We start from the raw sequence: 22,569 nt of genomic DNA, 5'->3' as shown, positions 1-22,569 counted from the left end.
ACCACTGCAAATCTACCAAGACCTGGCCGTCCCTCTAAACTTTCAGCTCATACAAGGAGAAGACTGATCAGAGATGCAGCCAAGAGGCCCATGATCACTCTGGATGAACTGCAGAGATCTACAGCTGAGGTGGGAGACTCTGTCCATAGGACAACAATCAGTCGTATATTGCACAAATCTGGCCTTTATGGAAGAGTGGCAAGAAGAAAGCCATTTCTTAAAGATATCCATAAAAAGTGTTGTTTAAAGTTTGCCACAAGCCACCTGGGAGACACACCAAACATGTGGAAGAAGGTGCTCTGGTCAGATGAAACCAAAATTGAACTTTTTGGCAACAATGCAAAACGTTATGTTTGGCGTAAAAGCAACACAGCTGAACACACCATCCCCACTGTCAAACATGGTGGTGGCAGCATCATGGCTTGGGCATGCTTTTCTTCAGCAGGGACAGGGAAGATGGTTAAAATTGATGGGAAGATGGATGGAGCCAAATACAGGACCATTCTGGAAGAAAACCTGATGGAGTCTGCAAAAGACTTGAGACTGGGACGGAGATGTGTCTTCCAACAAGACAATGATCCAAAACATAAAGCAAAATCTACAATGGAATGGTTCAAAAATAAACATATCCAGGTGTTAGAATGGCCAAGTCAAAGTCCAGACCTGAATCCAATCGAGAATCTGTGGAAAGAACTGAAAACTGCTGTTCACAAATGCTCTCCATCCAACCTCACTAAGCTCAAGCTGTTTTGCAAGGAGGAATGGGAAAAAATGTCAGTCTCTCGATGTGCAAAACTGATAGAGACATACCCCAAGCGACTTACAGCTGTAATCGCAGCAAAAGGTGGCGCTACAAAGTATTAACTTAAGGGGGCTGAATAATTTTGCACGCCCAATTATTCAGTTTTTATTTTGTTAAAAAAGTTTGAAATATCCAATAAATGTCGTTCCACTTCATGATTGTGTCCCACTTGTTGTTGATTCTTCACAAAAAAATACAGTTTTATATCTTTATGTTTGAAGCCTGAAATGTGGCAAAAGGTCACAAAGTTCAAGGGGGCCGAATACTTTCGCAAGGCACTGTATATGTTTGTACAGTATGTCGGCGGTGGTGTCTATTTCAGCTTTACTTGGCTTATCATGAAGTGGCGGGCCAGCAGGCTGACCTCGGCCGTCAGGTGAACGGTGTTTCCTCCGACACATTGGTGCGGCTGGCTTCCGGGTTAAGCGGGCGGGTGTTAAGAAGCGCGGTTTGGCGGGTCATCTTTCGGAGGACGCATGACTCGACCTTCGTCTCCCGAGCCCGTTGGGGAGTTGGCAGCAATGAGACAAGATCGAATTTGGGGAGAAAAATGGGGTAAAAAAATGTATACAAATGTTGTCATTGATGAGAATGAATCTAAAAATCGATTGACATTCAGAATTGATTTTGTTTAGACATCCAGCTGTTATTGTAGTTTCATGACCAGAGACAATCTTCAAAGGCACAGTATTTATTTATTCACAGTATTTATTTATTCACAGTATTTATTTATTCACAGTATTTATCCATTCAGAGTATTTATTTATTCAGAGTATTTATTTATTCAGAGTATTTATTTATTCACAGTATTTATTTATTCAGAGTATTTATTTATTCACAGTATTTATTTATTCATAGTATTTATTCATTTAGAGTATTTATGTATTCCGAGTATTTATTCATTCAGAGTATTTATGTATTCGGAGTATTTATGTATTCAGAGTATTTATTTATTCACAGTATTTATTTATTCACAGTATTTATTTATTCACAGTATTTATTTATTCACAGTATTTATTTATTCCGAGTATTTATTCCTTCACAGTATTTATTCATTCAGAGTATTTATTTATTCAGAGTATTTATTTATTCAGAGAATTTATTCACAGTATTTATTTATTCAGAGTGGTACATCCATTTATACAGTCTTGATTTATAGGATCCTTCCCACTATTTGATTGACATGTCAACTGATAAAGTTTTAATTTATAACTTGTGATTTTATGGAAAAACTTCACATGTCCTCATGTGAAAATTAGTTAAATATTCTATAGCTGTAATGAAATTTTACTTTACTAACTTTAACTTATCTTTATTTAAATAGCACAAGGTGTTCAAAGTCATGCATTAATAAGCATGTGGCACTTAACATCCTCCTCTCTAGGTGACAAGGGGATTCTCTACCACATGCGAATGTCTCCATGGAGCTCATAAGCGTAGCCTGCAGCCTATTTTGGCTGTTCACAATAAGGGCCGTATGGATGTGGAATGCGAGTGGAGGAAGCGAGCAGTGCCCAACCAGGTGCAGTCAGTTGAGGACCTGTACCCGGCTGAATTGGGGCTGGCCATTGTAAGTTCAGAGTCACTCGTCTCAACAGTGCGTGTGTGCTGGAGGTGAGCAAAAGCTCGGGAGAGAAGGGTGAGTGTGGTGAGGGTACCTGTACCAGACAGGGGGAGACAGACCAGGGAGAGAGGGGTGAGTGTAGTGGAGGTACCTGTACCAGACAGGGAGGACAGACCAGTCCTGGAGGTACCTGTACCAGACAGGGGGAGTCACTCGTCCCAACAGTGCGTGTGTGCTGGAGGTGAGCAAAAGCTCGGGAGAGAGGGGTGAGTGTGGTGAGGGTACCTGTACCAGACAGGGGGAGACAGACCAGGGAGAGAGGGGTGAGTGTAGTGGAGGTACCTGTACCAGACAGGGAGGACAGACCAGGGAGAGAGGGGTGAGTGTGGTGAAGGTACCTGTATCAGACAGAGGGAGACAGACCATGGCAGACGGTGAACAGAGAGGGTTGAGTGTAGTGAAGGTACCTGTACCAGACAGGGAGGACAGACCAGGGAGAGAGGGGTGAGTGTGGTGGGGGTACCTGTACCAGACAGGGGGAGACAGACCAGGGAGAGAGGGGTGAGTGTAGTGGAGGTACCTGTACCAGACAGGGGGAGACAGGACAGGGAGAGAGGGGGAAGTGTGGTGGGGGTACCTGTACCAGACAGGGGGAGACAGGACAGGGAGAGAGGGGTGAGTGTGGTGGAGGTACCTGTACCAGACAGGGGGAGACAGGACAGGGAGAGATGGGTGAGTGTGGTGGAGGTACCTGTACCAGACAGGGGGAGACAGGACAGGGAGAGAGGGGTGAGTGTGGTGGAGGTACCTGTACCAGACAGGGGGGGACAGGACAGGGAGAGAGGAGTGAGTGTGGTGGAGGTACCTGTACCAGACAGGGGGAGACAGGACAGGGAGTGAGGGGTGAGTGTGGTGGAGGTACCTGTACCAGACAGGGGGAGACAGACCAGGGCAGACGGTGAACAGAGAGGGGTGAGTGTGGTGAGGGTACCTGTACCAGACAGGGGGAGACAGACCAGGAGGTACCTGTACCAGACAGGGGGAGATAGACCAGGGCAGACGGTGAACAGATCACCAGGTGGAATCCAAGCAGCAGTGCAGCGGGCAACGGGACTAGGTGTCACACCCACTTGGGAGAAACCTTTATTTCCGAAGGCAGATTTGTTGTAGAAAATACCAGTGAATGGTCTTTGAACAGCAAGAGGGACTTCAATGACTCCTGACACTTGTTGGGCCCAAAGGCCTTTTACTTCACACCTTAGTGCTAAAACATGTTGAAAAATGTGAGAGCTCCCATCAAGCTGTGTCTCTCTCTCTGAGGGGGGGAATTAATGGGAATATATGCAAATTAGTATTAATACCATATACATGTAAATGTAGATGTTTTTTGCATTGGATATATTTACCATATCATATGGAGGCAGAAACATAAACATTTTAACCTTATCCTAAGTAAGTAGACAAATTGCAAATTACAAAATCCTTCCAATAGAAAAAACAAACAATTAAGTTATGAATTGAACTTTAATTAAATGGGTTGACTCTTCACATGGAATGATTTCCCTGAACAACAAAAGGGAATATTGAATGATCCCCAATGATCCATCACATCTCCCAAATATCTTTTCAACATCTGTAAAATGATAGTCTAGAAACTAAAGCTTTGGTTGTCTTCCTCTCAGGCTTCCATGTCTTCTCCCTGGACCTCCTCAATGTCCACCTCTTGAACATCAGACTGTGAGACCTCATCATCACTGTCACGTTCAACCCTTGTTGAGGATGGCTCGCTGTCAGGCTCAAAAAGCCTCAAACTTGCCTGGATGGCCACCAATTTTTCACTCCTTGTATTGGTCAGCCTGTTGCGTGCTATGGTGTGTGTGTTTCCAAACAAGGACCAGTTGCGCTCTGAGGCGGCTGATGTTGGTGGGATTTGGAGGATGATGGAGGCAACAGGGGAAAAATCCTCAGATCCACAACGTCCCTTCCACCAGGTGGCTGATGAGATATGTTGGCATGTCTGCCATATTGCATCTCAATCCCAAAGCCTTTGCTTGGAAGTGTACTTCACCAGACTGCCAAGAACCTTGCCCTCATCCAGACCAAGGTTGCGAGACACGGTAGTGATGACACCATAGGCCTTGTTGATCTCTGCACCAACATGTACGCTGCGGCTTGTATGGGCTTCAGGCAGAAGTCTTCACGCTTTTTAAAAATGTATTTCAGGACTGAAGTTTCCTCTGCTTGGAGAACAGTGAAGTGGGCAGGACTTTTGCGGGTTTCAGGCTGCTTACCACTCTCTCCCAAAATACATAATCTAGGAGGATCCTCTTGATGGGGCTGTCCATATCGGCAGACTGTGATATGGCCATTTCTTGGAGAGACTCCTTCGCCTCCAGGAGACTGTCAAACATGATGACAACACCACCCCAGTGGGTGTTGCTGGGCAGCTTCAATGTGGTGCTCTTATTCTTCTCACTTTGCTTGGTGAGGTAGATTGCTGCTATAACTTGATGACCCTTCACATACCTAACCATTTCCTTGGCTCTCTTGTAGAGTGCATCCATTGTTTTCAGTGCCATGATGTCCTTGAGGAGCAGATTCAATGCATGAGCAGCACAGACAATGGGTGTGATGTGAAGGTAGGACTCCACTTTAGACCAAGCAGCCTCCATGTTCGCAGCATTGTCTGTCACCAGTGCAAATACCTTCTGTGGTCCAAGGTCATTGATGACTGCCTTCAGCTCATCTGCAATGTAGAGACCGGTATGTCTGTTGTCCCTTGTGTCTGTGTAGAATACTGGTTGAGGGGTGGAGATGATGTAGTTAATTATTCCTTGCCCACGAACATTCGACCACCCATCAGGGATGACTGCAACACAGTCTGCTTTCTCTATGATTTGCTTGACCTTCACTTGAACTCTGTTGAACTCTGCATCCAGCACCTGAGTAGATAAAGTGTGTCTGGTTGGAGGGGTGTATGCTGGGCGAAGACCATTCAGAAATCTCTTCCAATACACATGCTACCATGTTGTCATGTTGTGTTGCTACCATGCTGTGTTGTCATGTGTTGCTGCCTATGTTGTTGTATTACGTCTCTCTTTATGTAGTGTTGTGTTGTCTCTCTTGTCATGATGTGTGTTTTGTCCTATATTCATATTATATTTCTTTATTTTTAATCCCAGGCCCCCGTCCCCACAGGAGGTCTTTTGCCTTTTGGTAGGCCACCAATGTAAATAAGAATTTGTTCTTAACTGACTTGCCTAGTTAAATAAAATAAAATAATAATTGAAATTGCCTGTGAGCATCAGAGGTGAACCAGTTGTACACACAGCTTGAGCATGACATTCATCAGCATTTCTCTGACTACGTTCCTCCATTGAGACAAAAAAAACTTCGGATTCCAGGAGGACCATGAGCTGTTGCTGTCGATAAGGTGTCTGATTCATCATTTTCACCTTGATTAGAAGGGACTTTTGTCAGAGGTTGCTTGTTGTGAGCGCTGAGGGAACTTTATGCACTGGGCCAGATGATTCTGCATCTTTGCTTCATTCTTCACATATGATTTGGCACAGTATTTGCAAATGTACACAGCTTTTCCTTCTACATTAGCTGCAGTGATATATCTCCACACATCAGATAGTGCCCGTGGCATTTTCCTGTGAAGATTTGTTAAATAGTTAATCAGTTAGATTAAACAACTCCTTTGTAAGATAAATGTTTTAAAATGAAACATGTATGGGAACAGGTGAATAAACACTCCTCAGTTAGCAGGCTCAAGCAAGCTAAACACCACATGGTAGCAAAAACTAACTAGTAGAAATTGTTACCAAGTTAGAAATTATTTAAACACACTTTGAAGTAGGCTACTATTTACTAGTTAACAAAAAAACACGTATGTCATAAAATATATTTCCCCCACCCAGTACTGTAATCAAAACTTACCAGAAAACATGTAGTCCTTGGCTCAGACAGTGTAGTAGTGTGGGCTCAATAGCATCTCAAGATCTTGTGAATCAGTTGTACATGTGATGGAAGAATGCACTGTTCATGCAGAGGGTTGCAATTCCATTGAATTGGGGATAGTTTAACCAAAATATGCTACAAGACCTAGAATTGCCTAATGTGTATCCCTCAAAAAAAGTTTACTGTTATAAGCCAACTTTTTTGATGAATTTAAGCAAAATTCCCAACATTCCTGGGCTTAACTTCCCATGGAAAATTTCCTGAGAAATTCCATCCCATTGCAACCCTAGTTATTGCTCTAATGTTCTATTATCATGACTCTATGTTATTATTCTACTATGAGAGATACTAGATACACACTGTGACAGCAATTCACTGTAATAGGTACACATGTTGTGTCTGGCACAAGTGCCGATTAAACTGATTTGGATTTCAAAGACTGCCATTATTGTAAATGTGTGATATTACAACATTGATGTGTGATAACTTTTTTTATCAGGGCACATGTTTTTTTTGCAAATGTATGCCTTTATTTCCATATGACTTATATTAACTGAATACTCAATGATGAGTAACACCACAGCTATGTGTTCTTCTGTCAGGGTTGTGGTCAAATGCATGTCATTTAAAGACAATTTAGCAAATTAACAAAAATCCAATTCAATTTGAAAATGTTCCTAATTGCAAAAACATGAAACATAATTTGGGTATTCCAGAACTGTAATTTACATGTAAATAAACATAACCCTGTTTTATGTTTTTAATACTGCAGTGTGTGCCAGAGATGGTACCATTCAGCTTGTGTGGGGATGACAAAGAAGGACTTCAACAAAGCCAAAACAGAAAATGATTGGAAGGGGCATCTTTGCTGTTAAACTAGAGACGTATAAATAAATTACTGTGCCGTGTAGCTACTTTAAAATGTGGAACTGTTGCACTAACAATGCAAACATTGATTTGGTATACATTTTAAGATTGTAAACATTGTACAACTTCATATAGAACCAATTGCACTTTAAATTAAAATTTCTTTAAAGTTATTGCAAATAAATGCATATCTTCACTCTTTTCTGAGACAATCACTGAATTTGATTTCTTCACATTTAAATGCAATATTTGAGATTTTATGTATTTCTATCAAATGAAAACTGGAATTTCTACTCAAAGCAAAGGATGTAAAAGTATACTAGACAGGTATAAAATAAATCCTACCTAATTTGATGATTCTGTTATAATCAGTGAAAACGTTATTGATTTATATAGCTTTAAATGGAATTTTATACATGTTATATTTCTATAAAATCCAAACTGGAATTTTTCCTCAAAACAAAGGTTGTACAACAAATGCTAGACATTTATAGAATAAATCACACATAGTTTGATGTTTCTGTGACAAATAGTGAAATAGTTCTTGATTTTTACATGGCTTTTGGTGAATGTCTGTTGAACGTCTGAATGTGTGAATATTGTAATGAAACAGCAGGGAACGGGTTTTGAACCCTCGACCTTCTAGGCTGAAGTCCAGCGCGCTAGCGACTGTACCACAAAAGCGCTTGTAAACCCAGGTTCGTTGCAATATAAAGCCAATTTTTACCTCGGTAAAAGGCTCACATACTTACTAGGTTACTTGCTACTTGTCGGTGAGAGTTTGTATGGAGTGATGTGGAGGTTTCTCCCACCCTGCACCTTGAGTGATTATGTAAAAACTTGCGACAGGATGTGTAGTTCTGTATGATAACTACATTAGCAGATTATTATGTGTTTACATTTTGGAGGTTAAATACAGGCGAATATATTGATAAAAGTGACCTGAGAGAGAATTGCGTGGTTATCAAAACATTACGCCATTGTAAGCCTACACGAAACACAGACATTATATGAAGTAGTTCTAAAATCCCCTACCAAAAAAATGAATGGCGTAAAAACAATTAGAATAATTTCCTGGTTTTATCTAGTTGTACTCAATTGAATACATCAATCCAGCCCAAACCGGCCTGTCAGCGCCCTCGGGTGGCGCTACTACCAAACTACAGGGCTCCCAGAGCAGCCGCTTTGTGATTTTTTTACGACAGTAGAACGAGTCCTCAACGTTGCCAGATAGAGATAGTTTTCTTTTAGAATTATAGTTGTTACTCACTGTGACAACTAGACAAACACTAGTAGAGACTGGCTTTATGGTGTTATCTAAATAATTGGGTAAATACACGTGGCTATATTCATCCTAATGTCATACTGATTAAGTAAATATAACACGGCAAAAAAAAAAATGAGTACACATGAAATGACGTCGGAGAGTTTCATCTGCAATTCAACCTGGCAACCTAGTTTAGGACGGGCGTAGGACGAGGGAAGGAGAGCCGTAAAGCGTTGTGTTGTGATGAGAGAGGTCATTGGAAAGTGAGCACAGAGCTACCTGGGCTGGTTCGGGGGACAGAAAGATACTTTATTGCTACCAGCTATTCCGGTACCGGAGTAGATCCAGCGGAATTTAAAAGGTCTTTAGCGACTAAACTAACCAAGACGAAATGCTTCGTCTCGTCCTGCGGCTGAGGAATTCTTCAGCGATTCCCCGGTGCCGTGGTGCCCTACCTGGGCCTGCCCTGAGCTCTCGCCCCTCTCCGGGACCTTGTCATCTGAGGCTTTACCATGGTTTTGTCCGGTCAAGGGCTGTTTGCAATGGAGGTAGTTTGAACACCGTGGTGTTCGCCAGCAGAACAGCCCCGCTGCCCGCCAGCGGCACCCAGCGCTTCTACAGCCTACCACCGCACCAGAAGGTAACTTTAGTGATGTAGCTTGCCAGCTAGCTAGTTAACTTTGTGCTTGTGTGGGCTATGACTAGAAGTCTTCTCGGATCCTAAAATTCAGTTCCTAACAGCATTGGATGCGTTAGATTCCTACCTGACCCCGACAGGATCCTGTAATTAAAAAAAAAAAATCAATATCCGATCCGAGGTGGACCAGATCCCAAAACATGTCTGAGGTGAGAGAGAATTGCATCCAAGTTGGTTCTGTTCTGTATCCGACCCAAATAGATCCGAAAGATAAAAATGCAGCTTTATTGGCATGCAAGCCATCGACATTGTTTTGAATTGTGTATCAGTTAACGTTAACTTGGTCCTGGTTTATTAAAAGTTTTAATTGCACGAAAATTAAGTAGTGGACTGCCCAAGGAGACCCCAAATAACATGTTTTTTTGATTCAACACTCCTGGCAATATTTATGCAATGTTACATATATGTATTTCAACCAGTGACGGTCAGTGCCATTGAGGGAGGACAATTATTATTATTTTCATGAGTATGGCCTTATTTCTATTACAGCATATTGGATGACTGTCATTCATATTCCATTCACCCAGTTCAATGTAACATCGATAGGTTTAGGCAACTACATGATACTCAAATTGTCCCTATGCCCATCATGAGATTGCTACAACCTAGCCTATGAATGAAAGTTTACAACGTAGGTGCGCACAGGTCGAGATAAACATTTGAGGTGACAAACACATGACAGTGACACATTCAACACCGCCTTTCACACTCTTGCCTGCATCTAGCTGATCTAGGGTGTAATCATTAGTCCAACAGTTGCAAACAAGAATTTCTATTGGACAAATTCAGGTATGTTTATCCCCGTTTCGTTCTGTTTGCAAGCTACAGTGGCTATAAATTAGTCAAAGCATAAGGTTATTTTGCCTTGGAAGAGTTCCACTATGGTGTTGGATAGTCATAGCCAGTTAGCTAACATAGCATCCCTCTGTTATAGCCAGCTAGCTAACATAGCATCCCTCTGTCATAGCCAGTTAGCTAACATAGCATCCCTCTGTCATAGCCAGTTAGCTAACATAGCATCCTTCTGTCATAGCCAGTTAGCTAACATAGCATCCCACTGTCATAGCCAGTTAGCTAACATAGCATCCCTCTGTTTGAGTAGACTAAACTAGCTAGCTGCATTTGCTAGCTAAGAAAGTGAAACTTCACATTTTAATCTCTCTAGCTCTCTCTTGCTTCTCCTTCATTTTGGAAGAAATTAATTTGTTCAACTATTGTCTTTCTCTCTCTGAGTCAACTACTAACCAACTTTTATGCACTGCAGTGCTAGCTAGCTGTAGCTTATGCTTTCAGTACTAGATGCATTCTCTGATCCTATGATTGGGTGGACAACATGTTAGTTCATGCTGCAAGAGCTCTGATAGGTTGGAGGATGTCCTCCAGAAGTTGTCATAATTAGTAAGTCTATGGAAGGGGGTGAGAACCATGAGCCTCCTAGGTTTTGTATGGTAGTCGATGTACCCAGAGGAGGACGGAAGCTAGCTGTCCTCCGGCTACACCATGGTGCTAACCTACATAATGCTGTTGAGGCTACTGAAGACCTTCATTGCAAAACAGCTTGTTTTAATCAATTATTTGGTGACGTGATTATATTTAGTATAGTGTTATCAAAAAATGTGCCACCCCCTCTAACCCCAGAACAGCCTAAATTTGTCGTGGCATGGACTCTACAAGTTGTCGAAAGGGTTCCACAGGGATGCTGGCCCATGTTGACTCCGATGCTTCCCACATTTGTGTCAAGTTGGCTGGATGTCCTTTGGGTGGTGGACCATTCATGATACACAAAGGAAATTGTTGAGCGTGAAAAACCCAGCAGCGTTGCACTTCTTGAGTCAAACCAATGCGCCTGGCACCTACTAACTTTATTTGTCTTGCCCATTCTCCATCTGAATGGCACACACACACACACACACACACACACACACACACACACACACAATGCATGTCTCAAGGCTTAAAAATCATTCTTTAACCTGTCTCCTCCCCTTCATCTACACTGATTGAAGTGGATTTAACAGGTGATATCAATAAGGCATCATAACATTCACCTGGATTCACCAGTCAGTCTGTACTGTTCCTAATGTTTTGTACACACAGTGTATATTCAATCAATAACAAGGGAATGACAACAATGGCGGCACTGACTTTAAAGGTGCTACATGTATATTGCACAAGTTGTTAATCTTCAGTGTGTCATTATTTCTGCATTGCCCAAATTCCATGCTTTCCATGTATGAAATACAGCCATGAAATATTAACACACATATAATAACAAACAAACAATACTTTGGAGAAAATGGTAATTGTTCAACCAGTCTGAAAATGCATTGCATATCATGCAAACACTAGTTGCGGTATTCAAGACTCCTGACTGTCATTGATGTTTACTAGATATATTACTGTTCAGATGGGAGGTTTACTAGATATATTACTGTTCAGATGGGTGGTTTACTAGATATATTACTGTTCAGATGGGAGGTTTAATAGATATATTACTGTACAGATGGGAGGTTTACTAGATATATTACTGTTCAGATGGGTGGTTTACTAGATATATTACTGTTCAGATGGGAGGTTTACTAGATATATTACTGTTCAGATATATTACTGTTCAGATGGGAGGTTTACTAGATATATTACTGTTCAGATGGGAGGTTTACTAGATATATTACTGTTCAGATGGGAGGTTTACTAGATATATTACTGTTCAGATGGGAGGTTTACTAGATATATTACTGTTCAGATGGGAGGTTTACTAGATATATTACTGTTCAGATGGGAGGTTTACTAGATATATTACTGTTCAGATGGGAGGTTTACTAGATATATTACTGTTCAGATGGGAGGTTTACTATATATATTACTGTTCAGATGGGTGGTTTACTAGATATATTACTGTTCAGATGGGAGGTTTACTAGATATATTACTGTTCAGATGGGAGGTTTACTAGATATATTACTGTTCAGATGGGAGGTTTACTAGATATATTACTGTTCAGATGGGAGGTTTACTAGATATATTACTGTTCAGATGGGAGGTTTACTAGATATATTACTGTAAAGATGGGAGGTTTACTAGATATATTACTGTTCAGATGGGAGGTTTACTAGATATATTACTGTTCAGATGGGAGGTTTACTAGATATATTACTGTTCAGATGGGAGGTTTACTAGATATATTACTGTTCAGATGGGAGGTTTACTAGATATATTACTGTTCAGATGGGAGGTTTACTAGATATATTACTGTTCAGATGGGAGGTTTACTAGATATATTACTGTAAAGATGGGAGGTTTACTAGATATATTACTGTTCAGATGGGAGGTTTACTAGATATATTACTGTTCAGATGGGAGGTTTACTAGATATATTACTGTTCAGATGGGAGGTTTACTAGATATATTACTGTTCAGATGGGAGGTTTACTAGATATATTACTGTTCAGATGGGAGGTTTACTAGATATATTACTGTTCAGATGGGAGGTTTACTAGATATATTACTGTTCAGATGGGAGGTTTACTAGATATATTACTGTTCAGATGGGAGGTTTACTAGATATATTACTGTTCAGATGGGAGGTTTACTAGATATATTACTGTTCAGATGGGAGGTTTACTATATATATTACTGTTCAGATGGGTGGTTTACTAGATATATTACTGTTCAGATGGGAGGTTTACTAGATATATTACTGTTCAGATGGGAGGTTTACTAGATATATTACTGTAAAGATGGGAGGTTTACTAGATATATTACTGTTCAGATGGGAGGTTTACTAGATATATTACTGTTCAGATGGGAGGTTTACTATATATATTACTGTTCAGATGGGTGGTTTACTAGATATATTACTGTTCAGATGGGAGGTTTAATAGATATATTACTGTACAGATGGGAGGTTTACTAGATATATTACTGTTCAGATGGGTGGTTTACTAGATATATTACTGTTCAGATGGGAGGTTTACTAGATATATTACTGTTCAGATATATTACTGTTCAGATGGGCGGTTTACTAGATATATTACTGTTCAGATGGGAGGTTTACTAGATATATTACTGTTCAGATATATTACTGTTCAGATGGGAGGTTTACTAGATATATTACTGTTCAGATGGGAGGTTTACTAGATATATTACTGTTCAGATGGGAGGTTTACTAGATATATTACTGTTCAGATGGGAGGTTTACTAGATATATTACTGTTCAGATGGGAGGTTTACTAGATATATTACTGTTCAGATGGGAGGTTTACTAGATATATTACTGTTCAGATGGGAGGTTTACTAGATATATTACTGTTCAGATGGGAGGTTTACTAGATATATTACTGTTCAGATGGGAGGTTTACTATATATATTACTGTTCAGATGGGTGGTTTACTAGATATATTACTGTTCAGATGGGAGGTTTACTAGATATATTACTGTTCAGATGGGAGGTTTACTAGATATATTACTGTTCAGATGGGAGGTTTACTAGATATATTACTGTAAAGATGGGAGGTTTACTAGATATATTACTGTTCAGATGGGAGGTTTACTAGATATATTACTGTAAAGATGGGAGGTTTACTAGATATATTACTGTTCAGATGGGTGGTTTACTAGATATATTACTGTTCAGATGGGAGGTTTACTAGATATATTACTGTAAAGATGGGAGGTTTACTAGATATATTACTGTTCAGATGGGAGGTTTACTAGATATATTACTGTACAGATGGGAGGTTTACTAGATATATTACTGTTCAGATGGGAGGTTTACTAGATATATTACTGTTCAGATGGGAGGTTTACTAGATATATTACTGTACAGATGGGAGGTTTACTAGATATATTACTGTACAGATGGGAGGTTTACTAGATATATTACTGTACAGATGGGAGGTTTACTAGATATATTACTGTTCAGATGGGAGGTTTACTAGATATATTACTGTTCAGATGGGAGGTTTACTAGATATATTACTGTTCAGATGGGAGGTTTACTAGATATATTACTGTTCAGATGGGAGGTTTACTAGATATATTACTGTTCAGATGGGAGGTTTACTAGATATATTACTGTTCAGATGGGAGGTTTACTAGATATATTACTGTAAAGATGGGAGGTTTACTAGATATATTACTGTTCAGATATATTACTGTTCAGATGGGTGGTTTACTAGATATATTACTGTTCAGATGGGAGGTTTACTAGATATATTACTGTAAAGATGGGAGGTTTACTAGATATATTACTGTAAAGATGGGAGGTTTACTAGATATATTACTGTTCAGATGGGAGGTTTACTAGATATATTACTGTTCAGATGGGAGGTTTACTAGATATATTACTGTTCAGATGGGAGGTTTACTAGATATATTACTGTAAAGATGGGAGGTTTACTAGATATATTACTGTAAAGATGGGAGGTTTACTAGATATATTACTGTAAAGATGGGAGGTTTAATAGATATATTACTGTACAGATGGGAGGTTTAATAGATATATTACTGTACAGATGGGAGGTTTACTAGATATATTACTGTACAGATGGGAGGTTTACTAGATATATTACTGTACAGATGGGAGGTTTACTAGATATATTACTGTACAGATGGGAGGTTTACTAGATATATTACTGTACAGATGGGAGGTTTACTAGATATATTACTGTTCAGATGGGAGGTTTACTAGATATATTACTGTAAAGATGGGAGGTTTACTAGATATATTACTGTTCAGATGGGAGGTTTACTAGATATATTACTGTTCAGATGGGAGGTTTACTAGATATATTACTGTTCAGATGGGAGGTTTACTAGATATATTACTGTACAGATGGGAGGTTTACTAGATATATTACTGTACAGATGGGAGGTTTACTAGATATATTACTGTTCAGATGGGAGGTTTACTAGATATATTACTGTAAAGATGGGAGGTTTACTAGATATATTACTGTAAAGATGGGAGGTTTACTAGATATATTACTGTTCAGATATATTACTGTTCAGATGGGAGGTTTCCTAGATATATTACTGTAAAGATGGGAGGTTTACTAGATATATTACTGTTCAGATGGGAGGTTTACTAGATATATTACTGTACAGATGGGAGGTTTACTAGATATATTACTGTACAGATGGGAGGTTTACTAGATATATTACTGTTCAGATGGGAGGTTTACTAGATATATTACTGTTCAGATGGGAGGTTTACTAGATATATTACTGTAAAGATATATTACTGTTCAGATGGGTGGTTTACTAGATATATTACTGTTCAGATGGGAGGTTTACTAGATATATTACTGTAAAGATATATTACTGTTCAGATGGGTGGTTTACTAGATATATTACTGTTCAGATGGGAGGTTTACTAGATATATTACTGTTCAGATATATTACTGTTCAGATGGGAGGTTTACTAGATATATTACTGTTCAGATGGGAGGTTTACTAGATATATTACTGTACAGATGGGAGGTTTACTAGATATATTACTGTTCAGATGGGAGGTTTACTAGATATATTACTGTTCAGATGGGAGGTTTACTAGATATATTACTGTTCAGATGGGAGGTTTACTAGATATATTACTGTACAGATGGGAGGTTTACTAGATATATTACTGTTCAGATGGGAGGTTTACTAGATATATTACTGTTCAGATGGGAGGTTTACTAGATATATTACTGTTCAGATGGGAGGTTTACTAGATATATTACTGTTCAGATGGGAGGTTTACTAGATATATTACTGTTCAGATGGGAGGTTTACTAGATATATTACTGTAAAGATGGGAGGTTTACTAGATATATTACTGTTCAGATATATTACTGTAAAGATGGGTGGTTTACTAGATATATTACTGTTCAGATGGGAGGTTTACTAGATATATTACTGTTCAGATGGGAGGTTTACTAGATATATTACTGTACAGATGGGAGGTTTACTAGATATATTACTGTAAAGATGGGAGGTTTACTAGATAAATTACTGTTCAGATGGGAGGTTTACTAGATATATTACTGTAAAGATGGGAGGTTTACTAGATATATTACTGTTCAGATGGGAGGTTTACTAGATATATTACTGTACAGATGGGAGGTTTACTAGATATATTACTGTTCAGATGGGAGGTTTACTAGATATATTACTGTAAAGATGGGAGGTTTACTAGATATATTACTGTTCAGATATATTACTGTAAAGATGGGTGGTTTACTAGATATATTACTGTTCAGATGGGAGGTTTACTAGATATATTACTGTAAAGATGGGAGGTTTACTAGATATATTACTGTAAAGATGGGAGGTTTACTAGATATATTACTGTTCAGATGGGAGGTTTACTAGATATATTACTGTTCAGATGGGAGGTTTACTAGATATATTACTGTACAGATGGGAGGTTTACTAGATATATTACTGTACAGATGGGAGGTTTACTAGATATATTACTGTACAGATGGGAGGTTTACTAGATATATTACTGTACAGATGGGAGGTTTACTAGATATATTACTGTTCAGATGGGAGGTTTACTAGATATATTACTGTACAGATGGGAGGTTTACTAGATATATTACTGTTCAGATGGGAGGTTTTCTCACTTTTTTTGCACATACAAATTGCCATAGGCAGATAACAATTTATATATTTAATAAAGAGATTCAGACTCTGAATGTACGTTTGTATTATTTGTGTGTGACTGTGTGGTAGGTGGAGCTGCCTGCTCTGTCCCCCACCATGCAGACTGGAACCATCGCTCGCTGGGAGAAGAAGGAGGGAGACAAGATCAATGAGGGAGACCTTATCGCTGAGGTGAGTACACACACACACACACACACAAGCCAGATTTTCTGTTAGGAAAATGTGGCGCCAGACAACGTGACCAGGAAGATATTAATTTACGGGCTATTTGAAATGTTTACCGGACCCATATGCATTGCGTGTGTAACCCATTAGGTGTCCACCCACGGTGGTCAGAATGACAGAAATCACGTTTAATACAGTTAGCAGGAAAACACCATTCTCAACAATCTAAAATATGTGTGAAGATAATGTGTCTTGAGTATATTTTTAATATACAGTACCAGTCAAAAGTTTGGACACCTGCTCAATTAAGGGTTTTTATTTTTACTATTTTCTACGTTGAAGAATAATAGTGAAGACATCAAAACTATGAAATAACACATATGGAATCATGTAGTAACCAACAAAGTGTTAACCTCTAGCGTCGAGCAATCCCGTATCCGGGAGCGTAATCATAGCCTCAAGCTCATTACCATAACGCAACGTTTCCTTTTCATGAAAATCGCAAATGAAATGAAATAAATATATTGGCTCACAAGCTTAGCCTTTTGTTAACAACACTGTCATCTCAGATTTTCAAAATATGCTTTAACCAAAGCTACACAAGCATTTGTGTAAGAGTATTGATAGCCTAGCATAGCATTAAGCCTAGCATTCAGCAGGCAACATTTTCACAAAAACAAGAAAAGCATTCAAATAAAATCATTTACCTTTGAAGAACTTCGGATGTTTTCAATGGCGAAACTCTCAGTTAGATAGCAAATGTTAATTTTTTCCAAAAATATTATTTGTGTAAGAGAAATAGCTCCGTTTTGTTCATCACGTTTGGCTAAGAAAAAAATCTGAAAATGCAGTCACTTACAACGCCAAACTTTTTTCCAAATTAGCTCCATAATATCGACAGAAACATGGCAAACTTTGTTTAGAATCTATCAGTGGTGGCAGCTGGCTTCTCATCAGAAGAAAACGGAAAAATACTGCAGCTGGAGATTACGCAATAATTGCGACGGAGGACACCAAGCGACCACCTGGTAAATGTAGTCTCTTATGGTCAATCTTCCAATGATATGCCTACAAATACGTCACAATGCTGCAGACACCTTGGGGAAAACGTGGAAAAGGTAAGATGACTCCTAGCTCCTCCACAGCCATATAAGGAGTCATTGCCATGAGGCGGTTTCAAAAAATGCGGCACTTCCTGATTGTATTTTTATCTGTTTTTTTTTATGTAACATCAGTTCTGTGGCACTCACAGACAATATCTTTGCAGTTTTGGAAACATCAGTGTTTTCTTTCCAAAGCTGTCAATTATATGCATAGTCGAGCATCTTTTCGTGACAAAATATCTTGTTTAAAACGGGAACGTTTTTCATCCAAAAATTAAAAGAGCGCCCCCTATATCGAAGAAGTTAAACAAATCAAAATATATTTTAGATTTTAGGTTCTTCAAAGTAGCCACCTTTTGCCTTGATAGCTTTACACACTCTTGGCATTCTCTCAACCAACTTCACCTGGAATGATTTTCCAACAGTCTTGAAGGAGTTCCCACATATGCTGAGCACTTGTTGGCTGCATTTCCTTTACTCTGTGGTTCAACTCCCAGATATCCAAGATGGCGTAGTAGTGGGATGTTTTGATGGTCTTGTCCCGTCCCTTGTATATATCGTTTCTTTCTTCGTATATATTTACTATATATTTGTATCAAATTTTTCCATCTACAGATTGGAATAATCTCCTGCCACCCGCCTCACCCAATGCGGTATGGATCTGCTATTCTTTATACTTTAGATCCGTAACCCCCTTCAAGCTAGCCAGCTACTAGCTAGTAGTCAGTTAGCCATCACCGTTAACTGGGACATCTGTCAGCTTCAGCCCGGTCAACTCCTGCGAGCCTGCACAGCACGATATAAACCCAGAGCATATCGGACTGCTTTTATCCACCATATATCTGGATTCCTACTACAAGCTCTGAACCTTTACTCCGAATCATCGCAGTTAGCTAGCTGCTATCCGAGTGGCTACTCCTGGCTAACGTCTCTGTCCCGAAGCAAGCATCAGTTAGCCTGGAGCTAGCCTCGAATCTAGGCCCATCTCCCGGCTAGCAAAATATATCTATCAAGAATCCATGGGCTTCAATTACCTCTGTTGCCAATGGGTCTGGACCCTTTGCTGCTGACAGGGAGCCCCGCCAATCCATCACGACTGGTCTGCCGACGAAACCGTCGGAGGGGGATTCAACAGGCTCTCCCATTGCGACGTCCCCCTGAGGCCCATCTGCTAACCTGCTGCTAGCCCCGGCCTGCTAGCTGTCTGAATCTCCGTGCCTCCAGCTCGCCTAGCTACTCACTGGACCCTATGATTACTCGGCTACACACGCCTCTCCCTAATGTCAATATGCCTTGTCTATTGCTGTTTTTGGTTAGTAATTGATGTCTTATTTCACTGTAGAGCCTCCAGCCCAGCTAGCCCTTGTGTTCCACCCCCCACACATGCGGTGACCGCACCTGGCTTAAATGGTGCTTCTAGAGACAAAACCTCTCTCTTGGTCACTCGATGCCTAGACTTACCTCCACTGTACTCACATCCTACCACTACCTTTGTCTGTACATTATGCCTTGAATCTATCCTTGCCGTGCCCAGAAACCTGCCTCCTTTACTCTCTGTTCCGAACGCACTAGACGGCCAGTTCTTTTAGCCTTTAGCGGTAGTCTTATCCCACTCCTCCTCGGTTCCTCTGGTGATGTAGAAGTGAATCCAGGCCCTGCAGCCCCCAGCATCACTACCATTCCCCAGGCGCTCTCATTTGTTGACTTCTGTAACCGTAAAAGCACTGGTTTTATGCATGTTAACATTAGAAGCCTCCTCCCTAAGTTTATTTTATTCACTGCTTTAGCACACTCCGCCAACCCGGATGTCCTAGCCGTGTCTGAATCATGGCTTAGGAAGGCCACCAAAAATCCTGAAATGCCCATCTCTAACTATAACAATTTAGTGGTCGCCTGATTGCTCTTCAAAAGTGCTTTCCTCTCCATCTTAAGTAAACATGCCCCATTCAAAACATGTAAAACTAAGAACATATATAGCCCTTGGTTCACCCCAGACTTGACTGCCCTTGACCAGCACAAAAACATCCTGTGGCATTCTGTATTAGCATCAAATAGTCCCCGCGATATGCAACTTTTCAGGGAGGTCAGGAACCAATATACTCAGTCATTTAGGAAAGCTAAGGCTAACTTTTTCGAACAGAAATTTGCTTTCTGTAGCACTAATTCCAAAACTTTTTGGGACACACATGGAGAATTAGAACCCCTCCTCCCAGCTGCCCACTGCACTGAGGATAGGAAACACTGTCACCACCGATAAATCTACGATAATCGATCATTTCAATAAGCATTTTTCCATGGCTGGCCATGCTTTCCACCTGGCTACCACTACCCCGGCCAACATCTCAGCACCCCCTGAAGCAACTTGCTCACCCAAATCCAGATAGCTGATGTTCTGAAAGAGCTGTAATATCTGGTTCCTTCCAAATCAGCTGGGCTAGACAATCTGGACCCTCTCTCTCTAAAATGATCTGCCGAAATTGTTGCAACCCCTATTACTAGCCTGTTCAACCTCTCTTTCGTATCGTCTGAGATCCCCAAAGATTGGAAAGCTGCCGCGGTCATCCCCCTCTTCAAAGGGGGAGACACTCCAGACCCAAACTGATAGGCAGGGCAGGATGGATATAGGTCTTTCTAAAATCTTCGAAAGCCAAGTTAATAAACAGATCACAGACCATTTCGAATTCCACCGTACCTTCTCCTCTATGCAATCTGGTTTCCGAGCTGATCATGGGTGCACCTCAGCCACGCTCAAGGTCCTATGCGATATCATAACCGCCATCGATAAAAGACAGTACTGTGCAGCCGTCTTCATCGACCTGGCCAAGGCATTCGACTCTTGTCAATCACCGCATTCTTATCGGCAGACTCAATAGCCTTGGCTTCTCAAATGACTGCCTCGCCTGGTTCACCAACTACTTCTCAGATCGAGTTCAGTGTGTCAAATCGGAGAGCCTGTTTTCCGGACCTCTGGCAGTCTCTATGGGGGTGCCACAGGGTTCAATTCTCGGGCTGACTCTTTTCTTTGTATATATCAATGATGTCGCTCTTGCTGCTGATGATTCTCTGATCCACCTCTACGCTGACGATACCATGCTGTATACATAACAAACCTCCAAATGAGCTTCAATGCCATACAACACTCCATCCGTGGCGTCCAACTGGTTTTAAATGCTAGTGAAACTGAATACATGCTCTTCAACCGATTGTTGCCGGCACCTGCCCGCCTGTCCAGCATCACTACTCTGGACAGTTCTGACATAACATGTGGACAACTACAAACACCTAGGTGTCTGGTTAGACTGTACACTCTCCTTCTAGACTCACATTAAGCATCTCCAATCCAAAATTACATCTCGATTCAGCTTCCTATTTCGCAACAAAGTCTCCTTCACTCATGCCTCCAAACATACCCTCGTAAAACTGACTAGCCTGGAGGTGTGTTGGGTCATTGTCCTGTTGAAAAACAAATGATAGTCCCACTAAGCGCAAACCAGATGGGACGGCGTATTGCTGCAGAATGCTGTTGTAGCCATGCTGGTTAAGTGTGCCTTAAATTCTAAATAAATCACTGACAGTGTCACCAGGATGCACCATCACTCCTCCATGCTTCACGGTGGGAACTACACATGCAGAGATCGTCCGTTCACCTACTCTGCGTCTCACAAAGACACGGTGGTTGGAACCAAAAATCTCAAATTTGGAGTCCACTGAAGTCCACTGGATAAATTGCCACTGTTCTAATGTCCATTGCTTGTGTTTCTTGCCAGAAGCAAGTCTCTTCTTCTTATTGATGTCCTTTAGTAGTGGTTTCTTTGCAGCAATTCAACCACTCTCCACAAGCTTCATGAGGAATGCTTCCCACATATGCACTTGTTGGCTACTTTTCCTTCACTCTGCAGTCCAACTCATCACAAACCATCTCAATTGGGTTGAGGTCGTGTGATTGTGGAGGTTAGGTCATCTGTTTCAGCACTCCATCATCAGCAATTAGACCACGAAGGCCTGATTCACGTTGTCTCCTCTGAACAGTTGATGTTGAGATGTCTGTTACTTGAACTCTGTGAATCATTTATTTGTGCTGCAATTTCTGAGGCTAGTATGCCAAGTGTCGGCTGGAGTGGTGTAAAGCTCGCAGCTATTGCACTCTGGAGCAGTTGAAACGCGTTCTCTGGAGTGATGAATCACACTTTACACCAACTAGTAATTAAACACACTCACAGGGAGGTGACAACTAGTAATTAAACACACTCACAGGGAGGTGACAACTAGTAATTAAACACACTCACAGGGAGGTGACAACTAGTAATTAAACACACTCACAGGGAGGTGACAACTAGTAATTAAACACACTCACAGGGAGGTGACAACTAGTAATTAAACACACTCACAGGGAGGTGACAACTAGTAATTAAACACACTCACAGGGAGGTGACAACTAGTTATTAAACACACTCACAAGGAGGTGACAACTAGTAATTAAACACACTCACAAG

The 22,569-nt window shown here is 40.5% G+C and overlaps 1 protein-coding gene across 1 annotated transcript in view; it reads left to right on the top strand.

The window, feature by feature from the left end:
• The first annotated feature begins 8,353 nt into the window (after nucleotides 1–8,353).
• LOC110509478 (dihydrolipoyllysine-residue acetyltransferase component of pyruvate dehydrogenase complex) overlaps nucleotides 8,354–22,569 on the top strand; it is a 33,713-nt gene continuing 19,497 nt past the window's right edge. Inside the window, exons 1-2 of the mRNA XM_036968234.2 lie at nucleotides 8,354–9,103; nucleotides 16,878–16,979. Of these exons, the coding sequence (XP_036824129.1) occupies nucleotides 8,855–9,103; nucleotides 16,878–16,979 (351 nt within the window). The 5' untranslated portion in view covers nucleotides 8,354–8,854. The remainder of the gene's footprint in view (nucleotides 9,104–16,877; nucleotides 16,980–22,569) is intronic.

The sequence above is a fragment of the Oncorhynchus mykiss genome, chromosome 29, assembly GCF_057628025.1.
Source record: "Oncorhynchus mykiss isolate SJ-2025 chromosome 29, ASM5762802v1, whole genome shotgun sequence".
Lineage (NCBI taxonomy): Eukaryota > Metazoa > Chordata > Actinopteri > Salmoniformes > Salmonidae > Oncorhynchus > Oncorhynchus mykiss.
The sequence above is the reverse complement of the archived record's forward strand: the minus strand, read 5'-3'. Positions and strand labels throughout refer to the sequence as shown.